This window comes from Scyliorhinus torazame, chromosome 10 (assembly GCF_047496885.1).
Source record: "Scyliorhinus torazame isolate Kashiwa2021f chromosome 10, sScyTor2.1, whole genome shotgun sequence".
Lineage (NCBI taxonomy): Eukaryota > Metazoa > Chordata > Chondrichthyes > Carcharhiniformes > Scyliorhinidae > Scyliorhinus > Scyliorhinus torazame.
Genome location: NC_092716.1, coordinates 90,741,563 through 90,767,226, shown reverse-complemented (window position 1 = coordinate 90,767,226; position 25,664 = coordinate 90,741,563). Strand labels below are relative to the sequence as shown.

At 46.9% G+C, this 25,664-nt stretch overlaps 1 protein-coding gene across 4 annotated transcripts in view; it reads left to right on the top strand.

Moving 5' to 3' along the window:
• Window positions 1–25,664, top strand: part of slc12a3 (solute carrier family 12 member 3) — a 143,158-nt gene that overhangs the window by 69,744 nt on the left and 47,750 nt on the right. For all 4 annotated transcript variants that reach the window (XM_072518420.1, XM_072518421.1, XM_072518419.1 and 1 more), the window contains one exon: window positions 24,483–24,590. In XM_072518420.1, coding sequence (XP_072374521.1) covers window positions 24,483–24,590 — 108 coding nt within the window. The remainder of the gene's footprint in view (window positions 1–24,482; window positions 24,591–25,664) is intronic.

Below are 25,664 nucleotides of genomic sequence, written 5' to 3'. Positions count from 1 at the left end.
ATTCTGGGAGATAGGATTATGATTATTTAGAAAAACATAGTTTGATTAAAGATAGTTAGCATGGCTATGTGAGGGGCAGGTCATGCCTCACAAGCCTCATTGAATTATTTGAGGTTGTGACGAGACACTTTGATGAAGGTTGGGCAGTGGATGTGGTGTATATTGATTTCAGTAAGGCATTTGATAAGGTTCCCCATGGTAGGCTCATTCAGAAAGTCAGAGGGCATGGGATTCAGGGAAATTTGGCAGTCTGGATACAGAATTGGCTGGCCGAAAGAAGACAGTGAGTGGTAGTGGATGGAATGATTTTTCTACCTGGAGGTCGGTGACCAGTGGTGTCCCGCAGGGATCTGTTCTGGGACCTCTGCTCTTTGTGATTTTTCTAAATGACTTGGATGAGGAAGTGGAAGGATAGGTTAGTAGGTTTGCCGATGACACAAAGGTTGGGGGAGTTATAGATAGTGTTGAGGGCTGTTACAGGTTACAACAGTGTTTTGTTATGTTTCCTTTGTAACATAAGCGGCTTCCTTGTGTTGCATTCGTCAAGGAAGGTCGAGACGTGTAAATAACTTCAACTCATTTATTTACACTATGTACACTTTTATAACTTGAGTTCGACACTACTGCTAATCCTATTGTAGCTACCCAGACTGACCAACCATCTGCTGTCTTCCACGTGGTGGGTGTGATAATGAATCAACCCTGTGCCTCTCCTCACTGACTGTCTCCACTGGCCAAAGGGGGCTGATCATGTGTGTGGTGTCCTTTATGTATGGGTTGGTGTAATGCCCCCATGTGGTCGTGTAACCTCCTTGTGTATCGTGAATGTCCATTGGTCGCCTCCCATCTAACTTATCTTTTGGTTGAGTGTGTGTGTGTGATGTTTCTGGTGCTCCCTCTAGTGTCTGTCTAGCTTACATATATTTACAGTGATGCACATCATCACATCCTCCCCTTTTTATATGTTCATATTTTCTGTACACTTTAAGAAAAACTGAACAAAGAACAGGTAGAGAAGGTAAGGTATATACAAGTCATGGGAACGGTGATTAAACAATAATTCAAAATCTTTCATGTGAGTCCATAAACCATCAATCATCATGGTCAAATGTCTCTCTTGGTTATGATCGCCATCAACAGGAACCAAGAAGTGATCGAATCACTGTGCTGTCCGATTTGGAGTCTTTTTCTTTTTTATTTTTATGTTTGTGGTGGTGCTGTCGGATGGCATCTTGTAGCTGATAGGTCGTTGACATTGAAGAGGTACCATCAACAGTATCATTCGAGGTCATGGATGTGCCAGATGTTGAAGTCGGATAAGACTGTGCATACTGGCTCTGGCCACATGCTGTGCTGGAAGGGTGATTCTGCTGAGAAGCGTTGAAGCATGTCGCTTTGGAGACAGAATTGCTGCTCGCATCAATGTCTGGTGATGGTGTGAAACGAGAACCTTGCATCTGATAGGAATATGCCGCCTGGCCAGGCTGTGGTGCAGCAAATCCTGGGCTGTAACTAAGGCATCCAGTCTGTAGTGCAGATTGCGCTGGCGGTAGTCCTCCTTCGGTCTTGATTCCATTAGTGGGCACTCCGTAGTGCTGGCCTGTTTGAGAATATGCTGCATAGACTGCTAGCTGCTGCAGGCTTGAATACTGGATTTGTCCAGCATGAGCTGTCATTGGCCGCACTGTCGGTGTGGAACAAATGTGTGGACATAGCTGTGGTGAAAATTGGTGTATTCCTCTTGGACTGTAGCTGCTGCTTGTTATTGCTGACCCAGTGTGATTGTCACGTGATCCATCTCCTGTCGTTGTGGCATCTGCTGTCACCCTGAGCGTGCCATCACTGACTTTGCGACACTGCCTGTCTGGAGTAAAGTCTGGCTTACGTGAATCAGAGTCAGCGTTTGGTTGCTCCCCATCTGGAGTCTGGTCTGTTTTTTGTTGATGCTCCCCGTCCAGAGTCTTAGCAGGTTCACTGGAGTCAGCTGAGATTTCTTGAAGCTGCACGTCTGGAGTCGGAACATGCAGGAATGCATTGACTAGTGGAGAGGTTCGAGCAATTGAGGGTGGAAGTAGTGTGGTGTCACCGGAGTCACCAGTGGTCTCACCATGATCGTCGAGTGCCTCTGTATGCACTAGCTGAGGTCTGTCACTTTGCACCTTTTGCATGGGAAGTGGGATGCTGTCGTCACTCGTTTCACATACCGTGGGAAGATCCTCAGTAGCTGCTTGCTGTTCACTAGGGTTGGGTAAATTGTCAGAGTTTTCATCTGGTGGTGCAAACAATGTGGGTGGACTGTCATTGTCTTGCCGTTGTCCTTCATTTGACTTTTCTTCTTTGGAATTTTAAATCTTCCCCCAGACATTACAGAACCTTGTTCATTTCCCTCAATTTCTCCCATATGTAGGGCATCAAATGTTAGATCCAATGTTTCTTTCGTCATTGTACTAGTTTCCAAAGAACAGCCCGTTTCAATTTTCTTCTCAGTTACTTCATATGCATCCTTTTCTAATGTACATGCCTTCATAGTCTCTGGCTCTGATTTTGCTGGCACAATCACAGTCTCTCTTTTACTGTTCTCAATTGCCCACATTCTACTCCCCAGACATAAATGCTTAATCTCTGGAGTTAATGTGGTGCAATGGATAATCGGGTCGACCTTATCTGCATCGTCACCATCACTGGAAAGCACAATTGGTTCACTTGAAACTGCTGCGGGTTTTAAGTGCTTTATCTGGCTACTCGATGTCGGTGTCCTCAGGATTCTTGCTGCAATGTTCTGCTCATTTATCAGTGGAGTGTGCAGAGGTTCAATGCGAATAATATTCCCAACAGGGGTTGAAGAGTCATTACTGACTAACTGCTGGTCTCTGTAGTTGGGACTTTGCGGTTTTGTGTTGAAGGGAGACAGTTGTCCCTGCTGTAGATATGATTCAGGTTGTGTTATTTCCATTAAATGAGGATCAATGTATTGTCCATTTTTTCGATCCGTACTAAAGCAATGGCAATTTTCAGTCTGCTCCTTGCAAGTTAGACATACAAGCAATTTCTTTAGCAAATCCTCAGCATCCTTCTGTGACTGTGCAGCATTATTAATATCTCTTCGGCTAGAATGATCCTAAAGGTCAGCGCATAATCCTTTTTTCTTCGGGCTTGGAAGAGACGATTCCTTTGGCTTGTCTTCATTTGGGCTTGAACAGTCATCAGCGCTGTGCCCTTCATTGTAGCATGATAGACCATCATGGTCGTCCTGCTGTGCAGTGGAGCGTGGTAGACTGTTATAGCCTTCTTGCTGTTTACATGAGCATGGCAGACTTGCATCGTCTGCCGCTAGTTGATCAGAGGAGGTTGCTAGACCCTCATGGTCTTGTTCCTGCAAGGACTGCGCATCGGAGTCATGCGTTTCTGCAATTGTGGAGTCTGTCCACGAGCTTGCTGTGGAGTCTTGTGACACTGGAGTCACGTCTTGTTCCTGCAAGGACTGCGGTGTGGAGTCTTGCATGTCTTCTTTCGTAGAGTCGGGAACCCTGAGCGGGGCGTGGACCACGCTCTGTGTGGCAGCAGGCCGCTCTCTGTGGGCTTGTACCGCTTTCTGTCTCTTAATTTCAGGCTGCAGCATCATCCGGTACTGATAAGTTGGGACGTCATATCTGCTGGATTGAAGATCCTCAAATCCGAAAAATGAATCCACATCTGCGTTGGATTCAATGCGGGGGTCGCCAATGTGCAACACGAAAGGTTCGTCCGGGTCGTAGCCGTCTAGGACCATGGAGCTGTCATTGGGCTCGTGAGGTCCAGAAAAAATGTAAAGATTGGTATCAAAATATTCGAGGTCGGAATCATCGGTTTGTGCGTAGGTAACTGCTTGTTGCAGGGTTCTTCGGAGGTTAAATTCATTGCCTGGTTCAATTTGAGGCATTGTGCTGTCATTCCAGGTGAAGGAAGGTTGTTTTACAGCTTTAAAAGATTTTTTTCTTTGATTTGGGACGTTTTCCCTTTAAATTGGATTTGGGACGTTTCCCCTTTAAATTGGTGCGGTCTGGGGCCTCTGACGTCATGATGCGCGTGACGTAGCACGTAGGAAGCGATTGCGCATGCGCAGATCGCTGTTCCTTTACCGATGGCCGTTTTCTTGATTACGCATGCACGGCGTCTCGCGCATGTGCAAACGAACCTTCCGGTTCTGCGCACTTCTCGCGCAACTGCGCTAGTGTAATCCCTTTAGCAAGATGGCCGCCGACCTCGACCCAACATCACCACAAACAGGACATTGACAGGGTGCAGAGCTGGACTGAGAAGCGACAGATGGCATTCAACCTAGATAATGTGAAGTGATTCATTTGGAAGGTCGAATTTGAATGCTGAATATAGGGTTAGAGGCAGGATTCTTGGAAGTGTGGAGTAACAGAGGGATCTTGGGGTCCCTCAAAGTTGCCACCCAGGCTGATAGGGTTGTTTAGAAGGTGCATGGTGTGTTGTCTTTCATTAACAGGGGGATTGAGTTTAAGAGCCGCGAGGTTTGGCTGCAGCTTTATAAAACCCTGGTTAGACCACACTTGGAATATTGTGTCCAGTTCTGGTCGCCTCATTATAGGAAGGATGTGGCTACTTTAGAGACGGTGTGTGGTAGTCTGCATTAGGGGTCATGTGGGACTGTGAAGCCATGATGTCATTGGCTGACAGATCCCGGGTCCTGGTTGGATGTTGACCTCTAGCTCCGCCCTGAAGGCGGAGTATAAGTACCTGGAGTCCTCCCCCGCAGGCAGTCTACTACCGAACTGCGGGGGAAACAGTCACGCTTAATAAAGCCTCATCGACTTCACTCTATTCGTCTCTCGGAGTCTTTGTGCGCTACACGGTGGAGATTTACCAGGATGCTGCCTGGACTGGAGGGCATGTCTTATGATAAAAGTTTGAGGGAGCTGGGGCTTTTCTCACTGGAGCGAAGAAGGAAGAGAGGTGACTTGATAGAGGTGTACAAGGTGATGAGAGGCATGGATAGAGTGGGTTAGCACTGCTGCCTCACGGCGCTGAGGTCACAGATTCGATCCCGGCTCTGGGTCACTGTCTGTGAAGAACAAAGAACAAAGAACAAAGAAATGTACAGCACAGGAACAGGCCCTTAGGCCCTCCAAGCCCGTGCCAACCATGCTGCCCGACTAAACTACAATCTTCTACACTTCCTGGGTCCGTATCCTTCTATTCCCATCCTATTCATATATTTGTCAAGATGCCCCTTAAATGTCCCTATCGTCCCTGCTTCCACTACCTCCTCCGGTAGCGAGTTCCAGGCACCCACTACCCTCTGCGTAAAAAACTTGCCTCGTACATCTTCTCTGAACCTTGCCCCTCTCACCTTAAACCTATGCCCCCTAGTAATTGACCCTTCTACCCTGGGGAAAAGCCTCTGACTATCCACTCTGTCTATGCCCCTCATAATTTTGTACACCTCTATCAGGTCTCCCCTCAACCTCCTTCGTTCCAGTGAGAACAAACCGAGTTTATTCAACCGCTCCTCATAGCTAATGCCCTCCATACCAGGCAACATTCTGGTAAATCTCTTCTGCACCCTCTCTAAAGCCTCCACATCCTTCTGGTAGTGTGGCGACCAGAATTGAACACTATACTCCAAGTGTGGCCTAACTAAGGTTCTATATAGCTGCAACATGACTTGCCAATTCTTATACTCAATGCCCCGGCCAATGAAAGCAAGCATGCCGTATGCCTTCTTGACTACCTTCTCCACCTGTGTTGCCCCTTTCAATGACCCGTGGACCTGTACTCCTAGATCTCTTTGACTTTCAATACTCTTGAGGGTTCTACCATTCACTGTATATTCCCTACCTGCATTAGACCTTCCAAAATGCATTACCTCACATTTGTCCGGATTAAACTCCATCTGCCATCTCTCCGCCCAAGTCTCCAGACAATCTAAATCCTGCTGTATCCTCCGACAGTCCTCATCGCTATCCGCAATTCCACCAACCTTTGTGTCATCTGCAAACTTACTAATCAGACCAGTTACATTTTCCTCCAAATCATTTATATATACTACAAAGAGCAAAGGTCCCAGCACTGATCCCTGTGGAACACCACTGGTCACAGCCCTCCAATTAGAAAAGCATCCCTCCATTGCTACTCTCTGCCTTCTATGGCCTAGCCAGTTCTGTATCCACCTTGCCAGCTCACCCCTGATCCCGTGTGACTTCACCTTTTGTACTAGTCTACCATGAGGGACCTTGTCAAAGGCCTTACTGAAGTCCATATAGACAACATCTACTGCCCTACCTGCATCAATCATCTTAGTGACCTCCTCAAAAAGCTCTATCAAGTTAGTGAGACACGACCCCCCCCTTCACAAAACCGTGCTGCCTCTCACTAATACGTCCATTTGCTTCCAAATGGGAGTAGATCCTGTCTCGAAGAATTCTCTCCAGTAATTTCCCTACCACTGAAGTAAGGCTCACCGGCCTGTAGTTCCCGGGATTATCCTTGCTACCCTTCTTAAACAGAGGAACAACATTGGCTATTCTCCAGTCCTCCGGGACATCCCCTGAAGACAGCGAGGATCCAAAGATTTCTGTCAAGGCCTCAGCAATTACCTCTCCAGCCTCCTTCAGTATTCTGGGGTAGATCCCATCAGGCCCTGGGGACTTATCTACCTTAATATTTTTTAAGACACCCAGCACCTCGTCTTTTTGGATCACAATGTGACCCAGGCTATCTACACCCCCTTCTCCAGACTCAACATCTACCAATTCCTTCTCTTTGGTGAATACTGATGCAAAGTATTCATTTAGTACCTCGCCCATTTCCTCTGGCTCCACACATAGATTCCCTTGCCTATCCTTCAGTGGGCCAACCCTTTCCCTGGCTACCCTCTTGCTTTTTATGTACGTGTATAAAGCCTTGGGATTTTCCTTAACCTTATTTGCTAATGACTTTTCGTGACCCCTTCTAGCCCTCCTGACTCCTTGCTTAAGTTCCTTCCTACTTTCCTTATATTCCACGCAGGCTTCGTCTGTTCCCAGCCTTTTAGCCCTGACAAATGCCTCCTTTTTCTTTTTGACGAGGCCTACAATATCACTCGTCATCCATGGTTCCCGAAAATTGCCGTATTTATCTTTCTTCCTCACAGGAACATGCCGGTCCTGTATTCCTTTCAACTGCCACTTGAAAGCCTCCCACATTTCAGATGTTGATTTGCCCTCAAACATCCGCCCCCAATCTATGTTCTTCAGTTCCCGCCTAATATTGTTATAATTAGCCTTCCCCCAATTTAGCACATTCATCCTCGGACCACTCTTATCCTTGTCCACCAGTACTTTAAAACTTACTGAATTGTGGTCACTGTTACCGAAATGCTCCCCTACTGAAACATCTACCACCTGGCCGGGCTCATTCCCCAATACCAGGTCCAGTACCGCCCCTTCCCTAGTTGGACTGTCTACATATTGTTTTAAGAAGCCCTCCTGGATGCTCCTTACAAACTCCGCCCCGTCTAAGCCCCTGGCACTAAGTGAGTCCCAGTCAATATTGGGGAAGTTGAAGTCTCCCATCACCACAACCCTGTTGTTTTTACTCTTTTCCAAAATCTGTCTACCTATCTGCTCCTCTATCTCCCGCTGGCTGTTGGGAGGCCTGTAGTATACCCCCAACATTGTGACTGCACCCTTCTTATTCCTGATCTCTACCCATGTAGCCTCACTGCCCTCTGAGGTGTCCTCTCGCAGTACAGCTGTGATATTCTCCCGAACAAGTAGCGCAACTCCGCCTCCCCTTTTACATCCCCCTCTATCCCACCTGAAACATCTAAATCCTGGAACGTTTAGCTGCCAATCCTGCCCTTCCCTCAAACAGGTCTCTGTAATGGCAACGACATCATAGTTCCAAGTACTAATCCAAGCTCTAAGTTCATCTGCCTTACCCGTAATGCTCCTTGCATTAAAACATATGCACTTCAGGCCACCAGACCCGCTGTGTTCAGCAACTTCTCCCTGTCTGCTCTGCCTCAGAGCCACACTGTCCCTATTCCCTAGTTCTCCCTCAATGCTCTCACCTTCTGACCTATTGCTCACGTGCCCACCCCCCTGCCATACTAGTTTAAACCCTCCCGTGTGACACTAGCAAACCTCGCGGCCAGGATATTTATGCCTCTCCGGTTTAGATGCAACCCGTCCTTCTTATACAGGTCACACCTGCCCCGGAAGAGCTCCCAGTGGTCCAGATAATGGAAACCCTCCCTCCTACACCAGCTGTTTAGCCACGTGTTTAGCTGCTCTATCTTCCTATTTCTAGCCTCACTGGCACGTGGCACAGGGAGTAATCCCGAGATTACAACCCTCGAGGTCCTGTCTTTTAACTTTCTGCCTAGCTCCCTGAACTCCTGCTGCAGGACCTCATGCCCCTTCCTGCCTATGTCGTTAGTACCAATATGTACAACGACCTCTACCTGTTTGCCCTCCCCCTTCAGGATGCCCTCTACCCGTTCGGAGACATCCTGGACCCTGGCACCAGGGAGGCAACATACCATCCTGGAGTCTCTTTCACGTCCACAGAAGCGCCTATCTGTGCCCCTGACTATAGAGTCCCCTATTACTATTACTCTTCTGCGCTTTGACCCTCCCTTCTGAACATCAGAGCCAGCCATGGTGCCACTGCTCTGGCTGCTGCTGTTTTCCCCTGATAGGCTATCCCCCCCGACAGTATCCAAAGGGGTATATCTGTCGAGAGGGGGACAACCACAGGGGATTCCTGCACTGACTGCCTGCCCTTTCTGGTGGTCACCCATTTCTCTGCCTGCACCTTGGGTGTGACCACATTTACATAACTGCGATCTATGATGCTTTCCGCCACCTGCATGCTCCTAAGTGCATCCAATTGTTGCTCCAACCGAACCATGCGGTCTGTGAGGAGCTCCAGTTGGGTGCACTTTCTGCAGATGAAGCCATCCGGGACTCTGGAAGCCTCCCGGACCTGCCACATCTCACAGTCAGAGCACAGCACCCCTCTAACTGACATTGCGTCGATTAATTAAAATTAAAATTAAAACTTTTTTTTAAAAATATTTTTTTTTAAATTTCAAAGTTACTGTCAACTATCTGTTTCCTAGCACTAGATTTCTAATAGAAATGCGATAGCTAAATATAGTACTCTCCGATCTCTGGCTTAGATATCCCTCTAAATTATAATTAAGTTATTATGTTTAATTAGTTACTCAAATTTTTTTTAAATTTAGTGTAGAATCCCAACCAGCCACTCTGGCCACAGCTTTTCTGTGATGTCACTTCAGTTTCCCCCCGACACACACAATTTGAAAAAGGTATAAAAGTAAAAATGAGTAAAAATCACTTACTTACCTTCTTACCTTCTGAGTGTCTTAGATGTTCTCAGGTTCTCTCCCTGACAGAGACTGCTCCTCCACCTCCGAACCTTGACCTGCACAATGCTAATAATATAATAATATAATATGGCACTTACCTCACACCAATGGGTCTTATTATTAGGTTAGAGGAGGAGGGCGGGTGGGAGACACTACACGTGTAGTGTCTCGGGTTTCCTCTCCGCCAGAATTTATTGGTTGGGTGGGGGGGGGGACTTCCCAGAGGTCCGCGGGTCGAACTTCCGGTTCCCGTCTTATATAAAAGCAAATAAAACAGAAAAGAAGAACAGACACGGGACCAGGTAAGGGTTTTTAAAGTCGCTACTCACCTCCCAGAAGGCCCCTGCGCACCGCTGCCGCCGAAATCCAAAGGGCTGCTCCTGTAAAGGTAAGGGTTTTTAAATTCACGACTCACCTCCCAGAAGGCCCCTGCGCACCGCTGCCGCCGAAATCCAAAGGGCTGCTCCTGTAAAGGTAAGGGTTTTTAAAGTCGCTACTCACCTCCCAGAAGGCCCCTGCGCACCGCTGCCGCCGAAATCCAAAGGGCTGCTCCTGTAAAGGTAAGGGTTTTTAAATTCACTACTCACCTCCCAGAAGGCCCCTGCGCACCGCTGCCGCCGAAATCCAAAGGGCTAAGTTTGCACATTCTCCCCGTGTTTGCGTGGGTTTCACCTCCGCAACCCAAAGATGTGCAGGCTAGGTGGGTTGGCCACGCTAAATTGCCCCTTAATTGGAAAAAATGAATTGGGTACACTAAATTTATTTTTAAAAAGAGCATGTTCCAGCTTTCTGTTCAATCTCCGTGTCCAATGCAGGTGAACAGAAATAACTGTTCACTATTTCTTTCATGTGCACAATTCCCAAATGGCCCCCGCACGATTTGGAGCCCCCAAAGAAGGCATCTTGTCTGTACAGGCAGCTCTAGTGAAGTACGGTTTCAAGTCAGGTTTTTGTTCTTGCCTTGCAGGACGATATCCATTACTTTAGAGAGTATCAGATCGCTCCGAGTGTACTTCTTCACTTCTCTTGAAGTGACAGGTGTACTGCCTATCTGTTCAAAGTAGAAGATGCTTCCGTTCAATAGTTTGACGAACTACTTGGTAGTGGTAATCGTGAAAGTCCATCTGCATCACAATGGAGACTTGATTATTAATACTTGATGGTGTATGCATGTGCAGAGAAAGTAATGCCCACCTCTGCATTCTACTTGCTGCAAGTGACAGGATCCCTGTGTGTGGTCCAAAAATTGTTGTTAATGGACGATGGTCCATCAACAGTGTGAATTTTTTTCCATGCAGGAATTAGTGAAATCTCTTTACTCCAAAGCTATTCCCTAAGGTTTCCCTTTCGATTTGTGCGTAGTTACTTTCAACTTTGCTCAATGTTTGAGATGCAAAGGCATTTGGTCTTCCTATACCTGCTCCAACACTATAAGGAGATGTGTCACATGCCAACTGTAGGGGTTGGATCGGATCAAAACGTGTAAACACTTCGGATTGGACAATGCTTCTTTGGCTTGCACAAAAGCATCATTGCATTGACCACTTCCACTTGGCAGAACAGGTCATACAAGGTTTTTAAAATGGTTGCCGAATTTGGAACAAATCTTCCATAGTAGTTCCACAATCTGGTTAATGTTCTGAGGTGCAGATGCCTTGTGAAGGTCCGTGGTATCGAGCACATGTCCCAAATACTCACTGGAAGACTGGAAGAACTCACACTTGTCCTTGGGGACACTCAGTCCATAGTCTTCCAATCTTCACCAATCGTTCCAAGTCAGCCTCCACCTTTGGCCTGATAGCATTGCATACCAACCTTGCCTTCAGGCATTTTGCTTGGCTTCCTTCTTTACTCTTCAATTTAACTGTGATATCTTTCATACTTTCCAGCACTCTATCAAACACAACAGTATGCTTCTTTATAAGCGTCTTCATTAGTCATCAGGTTGACTATGGCCCATGTTCGACCTATCAGTGCTGGATAATTGCCTTTTACTACAAATAAAGAAAAATCTGCTGTTTTCCCACTATGTTGCACAGGTACGTCAATGCGGTCCTTCAATAGAACCACTTCACCAGTGTGTGTCTTCAACACTATTCTTGAAGGTTTCAAGGGAATGTGCTTGAGTTTTTCCTTATAGCCAGTCTCTGGCACCATCGAGACTGCTGCCCCAGTGTCGACTTCCATCCTACTATCCTACTGGCACTCCATGCAGCAGTGGAGTGACCCAATATCTATTCATAGCACCAGCAACGGCACACACAATCTGTGACAATTTTTCTTCAGACTGAGTCGCCTTATTTCTCTCGACCCCTTTACACAGCATGAACACTTCTTCATTTGTTCTGTTTACATGTTGTTTTGGTTTACTCTTGCTTCCCATTATTTTTGCACATAGCTTGCTTTTGCTTCCAGTAGGCATGCTCTATATAACCTTTTTTCCCACAGCTTCTGCATATTAAATCCTTACGCCAGCATTCTGCAACTGAATATCCTGGCTTCACGCATTGGTGACATGTACGAGTTTCAAAACTCTTGGGTGCCAATTCAGCCCACGTTTTGTGTATCCGAGTATTTGAACTCAGTTGCTGAGCTTCTTTCACAGCCAGCTCCACTGAAACAGCAATCTTGGTTAGCAACTGTTTCTGAATTGCCTCACTTAAGAGACCGCAGACCGATCTGTCCTGAATTGTATCATTCATCACATCACCGAACTCACAGCACTCCATCGGCTTTTAAATCAGGCCGCCAGTAGAGCAGTCTGAGGTGGGCTAGGGTGGGTTCAATACCTTGGTGTCCATGATTGTCATGGAACTGACAAATGATCTGGTTCCTGTCCTGGCTGGGAACGATATAAATGCCATCCTTTAAAATCACACCGTCATGTGTGGTTATTGCATTCTTGTATTTATCATACGGGGCTGGGAAGGTACCCTTTAAAACTTCCCTGAGTTTCTCGTCCTCTTTCTGTGACTTCGCTAGATCCTGAATATTGGTCTGTGAGACCTGAACTGCGTGTACTGGGGTGCTTTCAGGGGGGTTCCAGAAATAACCATGCCTGGAGCCTGCCTTCGCTAGGGCGTCTGCTTTAACGTTACCGGGGGGGGGGGGGAAGAACGGTGATGACTGCGAACCTTAATTATTCCATATTTTCTATCCTTCTCTGTCTCTACGATGTGGCAGAGTAATGGGGCTGAGGGTAGGGGTTTACCGTCTGCGGAAACAAATCCTTTCGTTTCCCACAGGGGTAGGAATTCCGTCAAACTATTGCAGACATACAAGCTGCCCGAATAGATGTCTGCTGGGATCGGGAACCCGTCGGGGTGGTCTACAATGGAAGCGATCGCTGCCAGTTCTGCTGCCTGCGAGGCTAAGTGTCCTGGCAACTTTAGTGAAATCTCATCTAGGGCGTGTCTTCTACATAAATACCGCAACCGGTAATTCTCTTTCCATTTAACACTGTGGAGGAGTCATCCACATAAATCTTCAGGGGTGCACACGTGTCTGTGGGCTGGGGTGTCTGGGGTGTAATACCTGCTTTCCTGGGAGGTGTTTTAGGAATAAATGGGCCTGTGTTCTGTTTTGTGGTGATGATCTCACACTCATGCATACTGCAAATTATCGGCAAGGAAGGTGTGGGTCTTGGTTCGTTTTACTGTGATGTTCCGTCCCTGTAAAAGAAGGGTCCAACGGGCTGCGCGGATTTGGCTGACTGTGCCATCCTTAAGTCGGCCGTCTAACAATAGCGGTGTCGGTGCGTGTTCTGTGAGGATGGTGATGGGGTTGAGTCCTGTAATGTAGGCAAAGTATTGTACTGCCCAAAAAACTGCGAGTAGATGCCTTTCACAGGCAGAAAATCCTTGCTCTACGGGGTCTAACACGCGTGAGGCGTATGCTACGGGGCGTAATTGGTCATGGCGTTCCTGGAGGAGTACGGTCGAAAGGGTTCGGTCGGTGCTTGCTACTTCGATAGCGTACGGGGAAAGTGGATCTGGGACCTGTAGTGCGGGGGCTGTGCTGAGGGCTCTTTTTAAAGCATCCACGGCACCTGTATGCTGTGGAAGCATTCACAAGGTGCCTGCTTCTTGAGAAGGTCGGAAAGGGGCACTGCTTTCGTGGCAAAACCGTCAATATGGTTTCAGCAGTAGCCAACCAGTCCTAAAAATGACCGGAGAGCTGAGACATTGTGGGGTCAATTCTCGAGTCAATTCTCTTTTGCTTGATCTCGCGTTTACCATGTGTGATCGCTGATCACTGTTCCCAAGTAAACCACTTTCTCTTTCAAAATCTGGGCCTTCTTGGGATTGACTTTACAATCAATTTCTTTTAGGAGTCCTCGGAGTTCGGCGAGAAGCAAAATGTGCTCTCCCTTTGTGTCTGTCTGTAGTAACAAGTCGTCTACGTACTGGACCAGACAATCGGGGCGGGAAAATTTTGCTAATCCATTTGCCAGCTGCCGGTGGAAAATGGAGGGGGAGTTGTGGAAGCCTTGTGGAAGACACATCCACGTATATTGTTGTCCCTGGAATGTAAAGGCGAATTTGTACTGGCACGCTTTACCCAATGGAATGGACCAAAGCCGTTGCTAATGTCCAAAACCGAAACAAATTTTGACTGGAGTCCCTGTTTGAGCATGGTCTCGGGAACCGTGGCTATGGTGGGGGCTGCTGCTGGGGTTACTTTGTTCTGTTCCCGGTAATCAATGGTCAGTCGCCATGATCCATCGGGTTTCCTGACGGGCCAAATTGGTGCGTTGTTTGTGGAGGCTACTGATCTGAGTACGCCTTGATCCAACAAACTCTCTATTACTTTGGAGATTTCTCCCTCTGCTTCCTGGGGAAATCCGTACTGCTTCTGGGGTTTGGGGTCGGGACCTGTAATACAAACAAACAAAGAACAAAGAAATGTACAGCACAGGAACAGGCCCTTCGGCCCTCCAAGCCCGTGCCGACCATACTGCCCGACTAAACTACAATCTTCTACACTTCCTGGGTCCGTATCCTTCTATTCCCATCCTATTCATATATTTGTCAAGATGCCCCTTAAATGTCCCTATCGTCCCTGCCTCCACTACCTCCTCCGGTAGTGAGTTCCAGGCACCCACTACCCTCTGCGTAAAAAACTTGCCTCGTACATCTACTCTAAACTTTGCCCCTCTCACCTTAAACCTATGCCCCCTAGTAATTGACCCCTCTACCCTGGGGAAAAGCCTCTGACTATCCACTCTGTCTATGCCCCTCATAATTTTGTATACCTCTATCAGGTCGCCCCTCAACCTCCTTCGTTCCAGTGAGAACAAACCGAGTTTATTCAATCGCTCCTCATAGCTTATGCCCTCCATACCAGGCAACATTCTGGTAAATCTCTTCTGCACCCTCTCTAAAGCCTCCACATCCTTCTGGTAGTGTGGCGACCAGAATTGAACACTATACTCCAAGTGTGGCCTAACTAAGGTTCTATACAGCTGCAACATGACTTGCCAATTCTTATACTCAATGCCCCGGCCAATGAAGGCAAGCATGCCGTATGCCTTCTTGACTACCTTCTCCACCTGTGTAGCCCCTTTCAGTGATCTGTGGACCTGTACTCCTAGATCTCTTTGACTTTCAATACTCTTGAGGGTTCTACCATTCACTGTATATTCCCTACCTGCATTAGCCCTTCCAAAATGCATTACCTCACATTTGTCCAGGTTAAACTCCATCTGCCATCTCTCCGCCCAAGTCTCCAGACAATCTAAATCCTGCTGTATCCTCAGACAGTCCTCATCGCTATCCGCAATTCCACCAACCTTTGTGTCGTCTGCAAACTTACTAATCAGACCAGTTACATTTTCCTCCAAATCATTTATATATACTACAAAGAGCAAAGGTCCCAGCACTGATCCCTGTGGAACACCACTGGTCACAGCCCTCCAATTAGAAAAGCATCCCTCCATTGCTACCCTCTGCCTTCTATGGCCTAGCCAGTTCTGTATCCACCTTGCCAGTTCACCCCTGATCCCGTGTGACTTCACCTTTTGTACTAGTCTACCATGAGGGACCTTGTCAAAGGCCTTACTGAAGTCCATATAGACAACATCTACTGCCCTACCTGCATCAATCATCTTAGTGACCTCCTCGAAAAACTCTATCAAGTTAGTGAGACACGACCTCCCCTTCACAAAACCGTGCTGCCTCTCACTAATACGTCCATTTGTAATGTTCACAAAGCCAGCCAATTTGCCACAGTTATGCTTGTGCTGTGCAAATGCTGCTTTGTGTTCCTGCAGGACTGTCCTAACCTGTTTGTCTGCACTAATGGCTCGAGGGTCGAACCAGAAGTCTCCTACTGAGATAATCCTGTTTACATAATCTCCTACTGTGAGCATGGCGGGGGCTCGTGCTGCCTTTGCTATTTTCCATGCACACTTGTTAACTGGGTCAAAAGAAAGGTTGTGGGAGCTCATAAAATCGATCTCTATAATATGTTCTGCTGTCTGGGGCAGATCAACCAAAACTATGGGGTGCTTAGTTGTGATGTTCCCTATTTGTATCGCTACAGGGGCTGTGATGTGTCCCTGTTGTAAATGAACTGTAAAACCGTTGAGTGTGATGGTGTCTGTTGTGGACCATGTGTCTCGTTGAAACATCGTGGAGGAATTGAGTGTGGTGCGGGACCCTCCTGTGTCCCAAAGAAATTCTATGGGGTGTCCCCGGACTTTGCCTGCTTCTACTGGACTTGTCCCAAAGGGTGTCGCAGACCCAAGTTGGGGAGCCCGAACATCGTCAGTCGGTGCCGTTCATGTCTGCATTCTCTGAACAGGCGCTAACGCTATGGATTGGCTTTGCCCTATTCCTGTTTAGGGTGCCGGTCTGTTGGTTTCTCTGCTGCTTTTGGGGCACTTGACACTCTCGTGCAAAGTGTCCTAATTGTCCACAGTTGTAGCATTCCTGGGGTTTTGGCTGTGGTGGGCTGTTCCTGCCTTCATTTACCCATGCGGGGTTCTGGTGCGCTTTAACTGGATTCATATCTGCCTGCTCTTCATCGGGTTTTATAAATGCGGTTTTATTTGGACTGATTGCTCCCAAGCGCAGGACAATCTCTTCAAAACCCATTAGTCATTTAGGCCTCGTCTGAGGATTCATAATTTGCGCAAGCTTTCTGTCCTGCGTCTGTCGTGTGAGAGACTAGGATGCGAGTCCATTTGGCCATATTATCTGGGGACAAATGGGCGCGGGCTAACTCTCCGAAAACTGCTATGAAATTATCCACAAGCGTCCAGCAAACGCTGTGGGGTGCTCTGTCTTTTGCCTACACTTGTTTAGGCCTTCTCCAGGGTCTCTTCTGATGTGTTGGGTGTTCTGGATCACATACAGGTCACCAACACTTGAAGTAGTGCAACACTATTTTATTAAAAGGTTAACTATTTAAACATACTTGAACTGTGGGTAAATACGATACCAGCTTTAACTAAAGACCTTTGCCTTGTCCTAACCAGTTGATGCACTCAGCACATGGTGAATGTCTGTGTTGCAGGCTGTGAGCTCTGTGCTCCGAGCTAGCTGCTACTCGAATGAGCAGGAACTCTGATGCCCCCTGTCTTTATAGTGCATGTGCTCTCACTGGTGATTGGCTGCGGTGTTGTATATGTTGATTGGTCCCACTGTGTGTCCATCAGTGTGTGTCTGCACCATGATATACTGGTGTATATTATGACATCCTCTGTTATAGCCGATCGCATCAAGGATCGCTGTGTGCATCTCTTGGAGTGTGCCTCCTCCTGCATTCTGTGGGTCGGGAAGGGCTGCCACGACTGAAGGATCGAGGATTAAAACTGTGAGCTTCACTTGCTCCTTTTCGTCCAGGCCGTACGTGGTAGCCTGCTGTTTGACTTTCGCGAAAAATGGTGGGGGTCTGATGTGGGAAGGAACGGTGTAATTTTACCACATGCATCCCGTAATTGGGTCACGGTTAATGGGGTTGTATAAAGGAAATCTGTGTCTCCTTCTGCTGCGGCCCTGCGGTGTGTGTTACAGGATTCATGGGGGGGTGTTCTGCCTGTTCGGTTGGGGGTTGGGGCGCTTTCATTTTCTGGGGTTTTTCCTGTGTACATGCCCCTGTACGTATCTATGGGCAGTCTCGTTCAATTCCTGCCAATCGGGGATTTTTTCCTGATCTAACTGGGGTCAAAATGCGCTTTGAAACCCATTTTGAACGGAAAGCAGAGATTGCAATTCTGCAATTTGCTTCCGGCACTTTGCGTGGTCTACGAAGCTCTGCTTTGTTCCATCATGGAAGTATGGAATGCTTGTAGGGCTGCTTTCAAATCATTGCATTGTTTCTGCAATTTCTCAACTTATTGCTCGGTCTCTTGGCTTACCAACACCGCACGTTGCTTGTCCTGGTAGGTCTTATCGTACTGCGTTTGGAAGCTACTGAAATGCGCGAGACAAGATTGGTGTGCCCACTTGGCATCATCCACCTCTCTGTCCCTTGCTGCTAACTGCTCTCTTGAATCTCTATTCTCCTTCTCTACTTCGCTCACGTCTACCTCACTACTTCTGTCTCTCTCCTCTAGCCCTCTACGGAGCGTCCTAACGACCTCATCTGTGCCTCGCAATTTTGCCAAACAGGCACGATTGCCATCGGCTTGTGAGCTTTCCCTAAGCTCTTCTTGTGGATCCCTGACAGGTTCTCCCACCAAATATGTCCTATACTCCTGGGACCTGTTTCGTCATTGGCGCAGAATTCACTCCAAAGGGGCCATCCTTTCCCTTTGAGATATTTCCTGATCTCATTTTCCCAAACGGGACACTGTCCTACTCTACTGGTCGCTGCGACCTAGAATTCCTGGGGGTTCATAAGGCGTTCCATTGCCTTCATTGCCATTTTCTCTATCCAGGTTCCCTACTGAATTTGGAACAGGGGGTGATAAAGTGGTGATGTAAACACGGGTACGGCTTATGCTAATTTCTGGCCTACAAAACTCCCGACAGTTTTACGCAACAAAATCTCTCAGATTTACCTTAGATCCCTGTTAGTACGCATGCATTAACACACTTCCGAATCTCGGAGGCTTGATCAGTACTGTTCTAACTCTTGTGGGTTTTCTGTTTCCAATTGGGTTCTCAATTCAAATTTGGGTTCTCTCGGAGTGGTTAGGCCACTAAATCGAATCCCATCAGAGTTGCCAGTAAATGTTGCTAACTTGCTGTTGTCTCTTAATTTGGCTCTGTTTAATTACGTTTGCTCAAGAGTTACCAGGTATCTTTCGATACCGCCACAAGGTTCAAAACTGAATATCGATCAAAGACTCGATACACCAGTTAGTGAGTTCAAAAGCAATGCTCATTTATTTACACACAGTCAAATCTACTCATGCATGAAACTCTACAACCTAAACTATCACTATTACTAAAAGCCTATACTTAGCTTTGGGTGCCCACTCAGTCAGAGGAACAATGGCCGTTGCTCGGTTCTGAGGCTGCTGGGTTGAGCTGTTTACAGGATAGCAACTCGGAGAGTCTATTTCGTAGCTTGCGTTGACTTGGAACTAACTTGGTCTGGCGTAGCTTTGGCAGGTCTCTCCTCGCTGAGAGCCAAGGCCAAAAGAGCGATTCTCTCTTGGGGAATCCTTTTTATACCCAAAAGGGCTTCGCGCGCTTTTGGGTGGGCCTTGAACTTGGCCACAATTAATTGGACCGTTTCCCAATCATTCTTATCAATTTTCCTCCAATACAGGGGTGGGGTCCCTGATTGCTGGGCGTGTCCTGGGTGACCGTTGGTCTGCTTTGTTTTAGTCTCCTCTGGCGCCGGGGTGTCTGTCTTAGCATTGCTTACCTAAATGTTGCCTTTTGTTCCCGGGGATGGCTCATTAGTATGTAGATGGTTCTGCAGTATCGGTCTGAGAGCTACAGCTCTAATCAACAGACAGACCTTGCACCAGCTTCCTTTTTCGGTATTGTCCAATTTTCCCTGCATTCTTTGCAAAGTGTCCATTTTGTAATAGGGACGTGGCCATCCCAGATGGCTACACTTCCTTTTGTGGAATCTGAAGCGCTCTGCAATCACAATCACCAAAGGCTCCGGCAAATAGTGTACTTACAGGATTGCTACAGTTTGTTCATATGTTTCAGTACCTGGCTTCTCCCGTTGCACTAAACTTCTGAGGCGATTGAACTTCTTTCCCTCCCAACATGTTCAGGAACCTGGAAACCCTAATATCTTCTGTTATTTTGTCTGCCTGCGCAGAATAGTCAAAATGCTCAGTATAAGAGCTCAATTGCTCCACATTTTCATCGAAGGGTCCGATGGCATCAAAACTCCCCCCATTTCCTTGCTAAAGGAGGTTCCCTAGGGGCACTGGAGGAGAAGTTCGAGTTACCCCCGGGAAATGCCTTTAGATATATGCAGGTGAGGCTTTTTGTGAGGCGACAGGCGAGGGAATTCCTGTTGCTCCCGGCACAAGAAGTTCAAGATAGGGCGATCTCGGGTGTATGGGTCGGGGAGGGCAAGGTGTCGGAAATACACCAGGAGTTGAAAGAAGAGGGGGAAGCGCTGGTAGAAGAGTTGAAGGGTAAATGGGAGGAGGAGCTGGGGGAGGAGATCGAGGAAGGTCTGTGGGCTGATGCCCTAGGTAGGGTTAATTCCTCCTCCTCGTGTGCCAGGCTCAGCCTGATACAATTTAAGGTGGTCCACAGAGCGCACTTGACGGGGGTGAGGTTGAGTAGGTTCTTTGGGGTAGAGGACAGATGTGGAAGGTGCTCAGGGAGCCCGGCGAACCATGTCCATATGTTTTGGTCATGCCCGGCACTGGAGGGGTTCTGGAGAGGAGTGGCGGGAGCAATATCTCAGGTGGTGAAAGTCCGGGTCAAGCCAAGCTGGGGGCTAGCAATATTTGGAGTAGTGGACGAACCGGGAGTGCAGGAGGCGAAAGAGGCCGGCATTCTGGCCTTTGCGTCCCTAGTAGCCCGGCGAAGGATCTTGCTAATGTGGAAGGAGACGAAGTCCCCCAGCCTGGAGGCCTGGATAAATGATATGGCTGGGTTCATAAAGTTGGAGAGGATTAAGTTCGCCTTGAGAGGGTCTGCGCAGGGGTTCTACAGGCGGTGGCAACCGTTCCTAGACTATCTCGCGGAGCGTTAGAAGAAGGTCGGTCAGCAGCAGCAGCAACCTTGGGGGGGGGGGGGAGGGGTGACTGCCTGGAAGGGTAGATGAGCAAGAGATAACATGAAGGGTTGGGGAAACTGGCACGTACGGGTGAGGGCCAGTGTACAAAGCTGTGTAAATATATCATTTTGCCATGTATATATCTTGCTCTGTGCGATTTCTCGTTTTTTTTTTGTTACGAGGGGGGGGGGTTATTGTTTGTAAGGGAGAAAAATTGTGTTAAAAAACTTTAATAAATATATATATTTTTTAAAAATACTCCCCAGCATTGTAATGTTTTCCTTAATCAATTCTGCCACTCGTCTGTCTCTCATAGAATCACTGCAGTGTGGAAGGAGGCCATTTGGCCCATCAAGTCTGCACTGACCCATTGAAAGAGCACCCTACCCAGGCCCAATCCCCCACCCTATCCCTGTAACCCCACATCACTGGACACTAAGGGCCAATTTACCCTGATCAATCCACCTAACCTGCACAGCTTTAGATTGTGGGCGGAAACTGGAGGACCCGGAGAAAACCCATGCAGACACGGGAGAAAGTGCAAATTCCACAAAGGCATTGAGCCCGGGTCCCTGGCGCTGTGAGGCTGCAGTACTGACCACTGTGTCACAGTGCCGCCCACATCACCATGCCTAATTTTCTTCAATACCTTGGATTCAGGTGTACGTCCTACCAAATCTTGTCCTTTCTTGAACCAGGTCTCCACTAATGCCGGAATATTATATTCCCATGTGGTTATTTGCACCTGAAACTCATAAACCTTATTTACCATTCTTCATGCACTTATACACATGCGCTGTAAACCAAATTTCGACCCTATTGCATTCCCTCTGACCCCGCTTAATCTTATGTTGTTTCTTACTCTGATCTATCTGTCTCTCTCGAGACCTTATGCAACTTATTTCTCCTTTAAAAATTTAAAGTACCCAATTCTTTTTTTTCTAATTAAGGGGCAATTTAGTGTGGCCAATTCACCTAGCCTACACATCTCTTGGGTTGTGAGACCCATGCAAACACGGGGAGAATGTGCAAATTCCACACGGACAGTGACCCGGAGCCCGGATTGAGCCCTGGTCCTCAGTGGCGTGAGGCAGCAGTGCTAATCACTGAGCCCCCATGCTGTCCTTTATTTTTCTTTTCTAATGCACCTGCATGGACAGTGACCTCTGGCTGTTCACACACATGCACACCCTGCAGACACACACACACCCTGCGCGCACGCGCACACACACACACACACACACACACACACCCTGCGGACACACACACCCTGAGCACACACATACACACACACACGCACAACACACACACCCTGCACACACACTCACACACACGCACATCCTGCACACACACACAACACTCACATCCTGCACATGCACACCCTGCACACACACACCACACACACCCTGCACACACACCACGCACACCCTGCACACACGCTACGCACACCCTGCACACACACCACACACAGCCCACATCACACACACCCCTTACTCGCACCACACACACCCCTTACACGCACCACACACACGCACACCACACCCCGTCCATCTGAGTGACCTGCAGCTGTTCAGTGACACCCTTGAGCTTAGTACCAGTGACCATTCTGGATTTGTCTCTACAGCTGCAGAAATGTTTCCCTGACCATTGAATCCCAAATCACAATTGTTGCCTGACTCTTCCTCCTGTTTCCCCTGTACTGTCTGTGGTACTGTGGCTTTAGCACTGGCTGCACTCCCCAGAGGTAACATCACCCTCACAATGTTCTGAACTAACTACGAGTTAGCGAGCGAGATGCACACAAGTGACACCTGCACTACCTGCCTGGTCCACCTTGACCGTCTGTCAGTCGGCCGTTGCCTCTTTGCCTGCTCACCTTTAAGCTGCGGAGGTGACCATATCCAGAAACGTGCTATCTACATGGCTCTCAGCCTCCCAGATAAACCGTGGTGACACCTATCACTGCTCAAGCTCTGAACGCGAGAGCTTGATCTCTTCCTGCCCGTGTGGTTGTCCAGGACACAAGAAATGTTCAGTAGTTCCTGACTGGAGCAGGATGTACATCTGATTGGTGGTGCCCTGCCATGTCACTATGTTAAAGACCATCAATGAAACTTTAAGACTTTATAAACACATTTAAAACTTAAACCCTTGTGTTTTTTCCTAAACTAGATTTAATTATTCGAGTTCTTTATTTTAGCTTCTTACCTCAATGCGTGCCACCTATACTGATGTGAGTTTTCTGTTGGCTCATTCATTTCTGCTCTGACTTGACTCTTTCAATTTCTGTCCACCCCGAGTTGCTCCTCCTAATCTTGGGCCGATATACCACTGTGCCTTTTATCTCGTCTATCTTGGCAATCTTCTGGATTATATATTAGGACATCAACATATTCCACAACGATGGATCATCAAACCTGAAAACTTTCTTTGTTTCAACTCAACAGACAGATGTATAGACTGAAAAGTTTTGCTGTGATAGGAACACAAAATGCCGAGCAGGCGTAGGCCATTCAGCCCTTCAGACTGCTGCACCATTCGATAAGGTCATGGTTGATCTGGTTGTAGTCTCACCTCCACTTTCCATTCTGCCCTCCATGACTCTTGTCTCACAAAAATCTGCCTTCACACCCACAGCCCAAAGATGTGCAGGGTAGGTGGATTGGCCACGCTAAATTGCTCCTTGATTGGGGAAAAAAAATTGCGTCCTCTAAATTTATTTCAAAGAGTTAATGGGAAATTGAGTAGTAGTGTTTAAGGTATAAATTGCAAGCTGTGGGTTTTTTTTTAGGGTGTGAAGTTAAAAAGTTTAATATAATAGTTATAATAAAGTTTGTTTTTAAAAATAACCAAGCCCTATTTCTTCATGCAATCACTCCTGGAGCGAATATATCATCCGTACAGTCTTTCAAATAAGCTAACATATTGGAGTTTCAGTCCAGTATCCTAGCCACTGTTGGGGTCTGGTTTGGGATCGTAATACCAGCCTCCACTATCTTCTGCTGAAGAGAAATCCACGCTCTCATAACCATCAGGGCGAAAATAAATCTTATTACCTTTGTCTGAAAAGGGAGACCTCTTATTACTATGTCCCAGAGTTCTAGTTTTCCCCCACAAGAGAAAATATCTTCCTGGTGTCCACCCTATGCAATGCCCTCAAGATCTTGTATGAATCAATACAATCACCTGTCATTCTTCTAAATTCCCAATGGCTAGAGGTCTAACCTGATCAAACTTTCTTCATAAAATAAGCCCCAAATCCCCTGAATGTGTCAATTGGCTTCTAATGCAGTTATATATTTTTTCAAATAAGGAGACCAGAACAGTACACCGTACTCCAGATGGAGTTTCACCAAGGCCATGCAGAGCTGCAGTAAAACTCCCCCACTTTCATATTCCATTCCCCTGATATTGGAATAAATGTCAATATTCCATTTACCTTACTAAACACCTGTTGTAGCTGCAGTCTAACTTTGTAATTCGTGTCCCAGGACACCCAGATCTTCTGTACCACCGAGTTCTGCAATCACTCCCCATTTAAATAATATGCTGCGTTCCTGTTCTTCGTGCCCACGTGGACAAGTTCACATTTACCCATGTTATACTCTATCTGCCAAATCTTTTGCCCACTCACTTAACCTGTTTATATCCTTTTGGAGGCGCTCTACCCTGATCTTACAGTTGGCTGTACTTTTCACTGAGAAACTATTGGCAGGCAATTCTACATCATCAAATCTAGAGCACATCTGTGGTTTCACAGCTGCAGTGAATGTTGTGCTGTGGTCACTTTCTATCAGACCTACAGCACACCTGCAGATCAATATCGTTAGCGAGTGGTGCACCATGGTTATTTCCCATCTCATTTGAGATCAAGGCAACTTGTATGACAGTAATGTGATTCCAGTATTTTTGATGAAGTAACAATCTTTTTCCCTCTTGCTCTTTAAAGACTATGAGACTGGTTTCTGGATTTGCCCCTTTGATTACAGCTGGAATCTTTGGAGCTACCCTTTCCTCAGCTCTTGCCTGCCTCGTGTCTGCCCCCAAAGTCTTCCAGGTATCAAATGTTTCTTAAGTTACTCGACTACCATTGCTAATTTAACTGTGGTACATCTGAGTAATGTTGTTCAATTACAATTGTGGAAGTCATTGATAAAAATTAGTTCTCACATTAAACACTTTGTATCAGCAACTATTTTCCTCTCCAAATATTAACTTGTAGAGATCATGCAAAACATTGTTTTTTTCTAAAAATGCACATGTTTTTGTATATTTAAGCTTACGTTGACTAAACTTTGTGTGAGAGGGTATTAAGAATAGTTTGACCTGGTTGTCTTCAAACCCTGATGGAAATTACTTGATCGGTACTCATTTTGTTTTCTGTTTAAAAAAAAAAAAAATTTGAAGTACCCAATTCATTTTTTCCAATTAAGGGGCAATTTAGCGTGGCCAATCCACCTAGCCTGCACATCTTTGGGTTGTGGGGGTGAGATCAGTGCAGACATGGGGAGAATGTGCAAACTCCACATGGATTGTGACCCGGGGCCGGGATGGAACCCGGGTCCTCAGCACGGTGAGGCAGCAGTGTTAACCACTGTGTCACCGTGTCGCCCAATCAGTACTGCCACCTGAAACTAATATTGCTTTGTGTACAGGGGACAGATTTAAGCTATAATATACTATTCCAGCGATGTTCCAGTCAGCCGAACATCATTGGTCAGTAATAGATGCTGTGGAATGTTTGACTTTTGTTAAAGGCATTATATAAATGCAAGTTGTTATTGCTATAATGTGCAGGGTAGCACTGGTCTAGTTATATCAAATTGGAATGGGGGAAAAGGTCTTAGTTACTGGTTTCTATTCTTCTGGGAACTCAATAAAATGCAGAATAAAGGAACGTTGGGAGTGAAACATTTCTCGGCCGGTGGTGTGTAATGGGCAATGGTGAACCAGCTGCTTGTTTTATGCTCCACCAGTTTTCCAGACCATTCAGAAAAGATAATTGTGCAGAATGCAAAGCAGGCTGCCTATTTACTATCGGCTGTCTGTGCTGCAGTCTAAGACCAATTCCATCACCTTTCTTTTCTGAAGCACCTGCCATGTTCCGCGATATTTTATCCTGACTTTTATA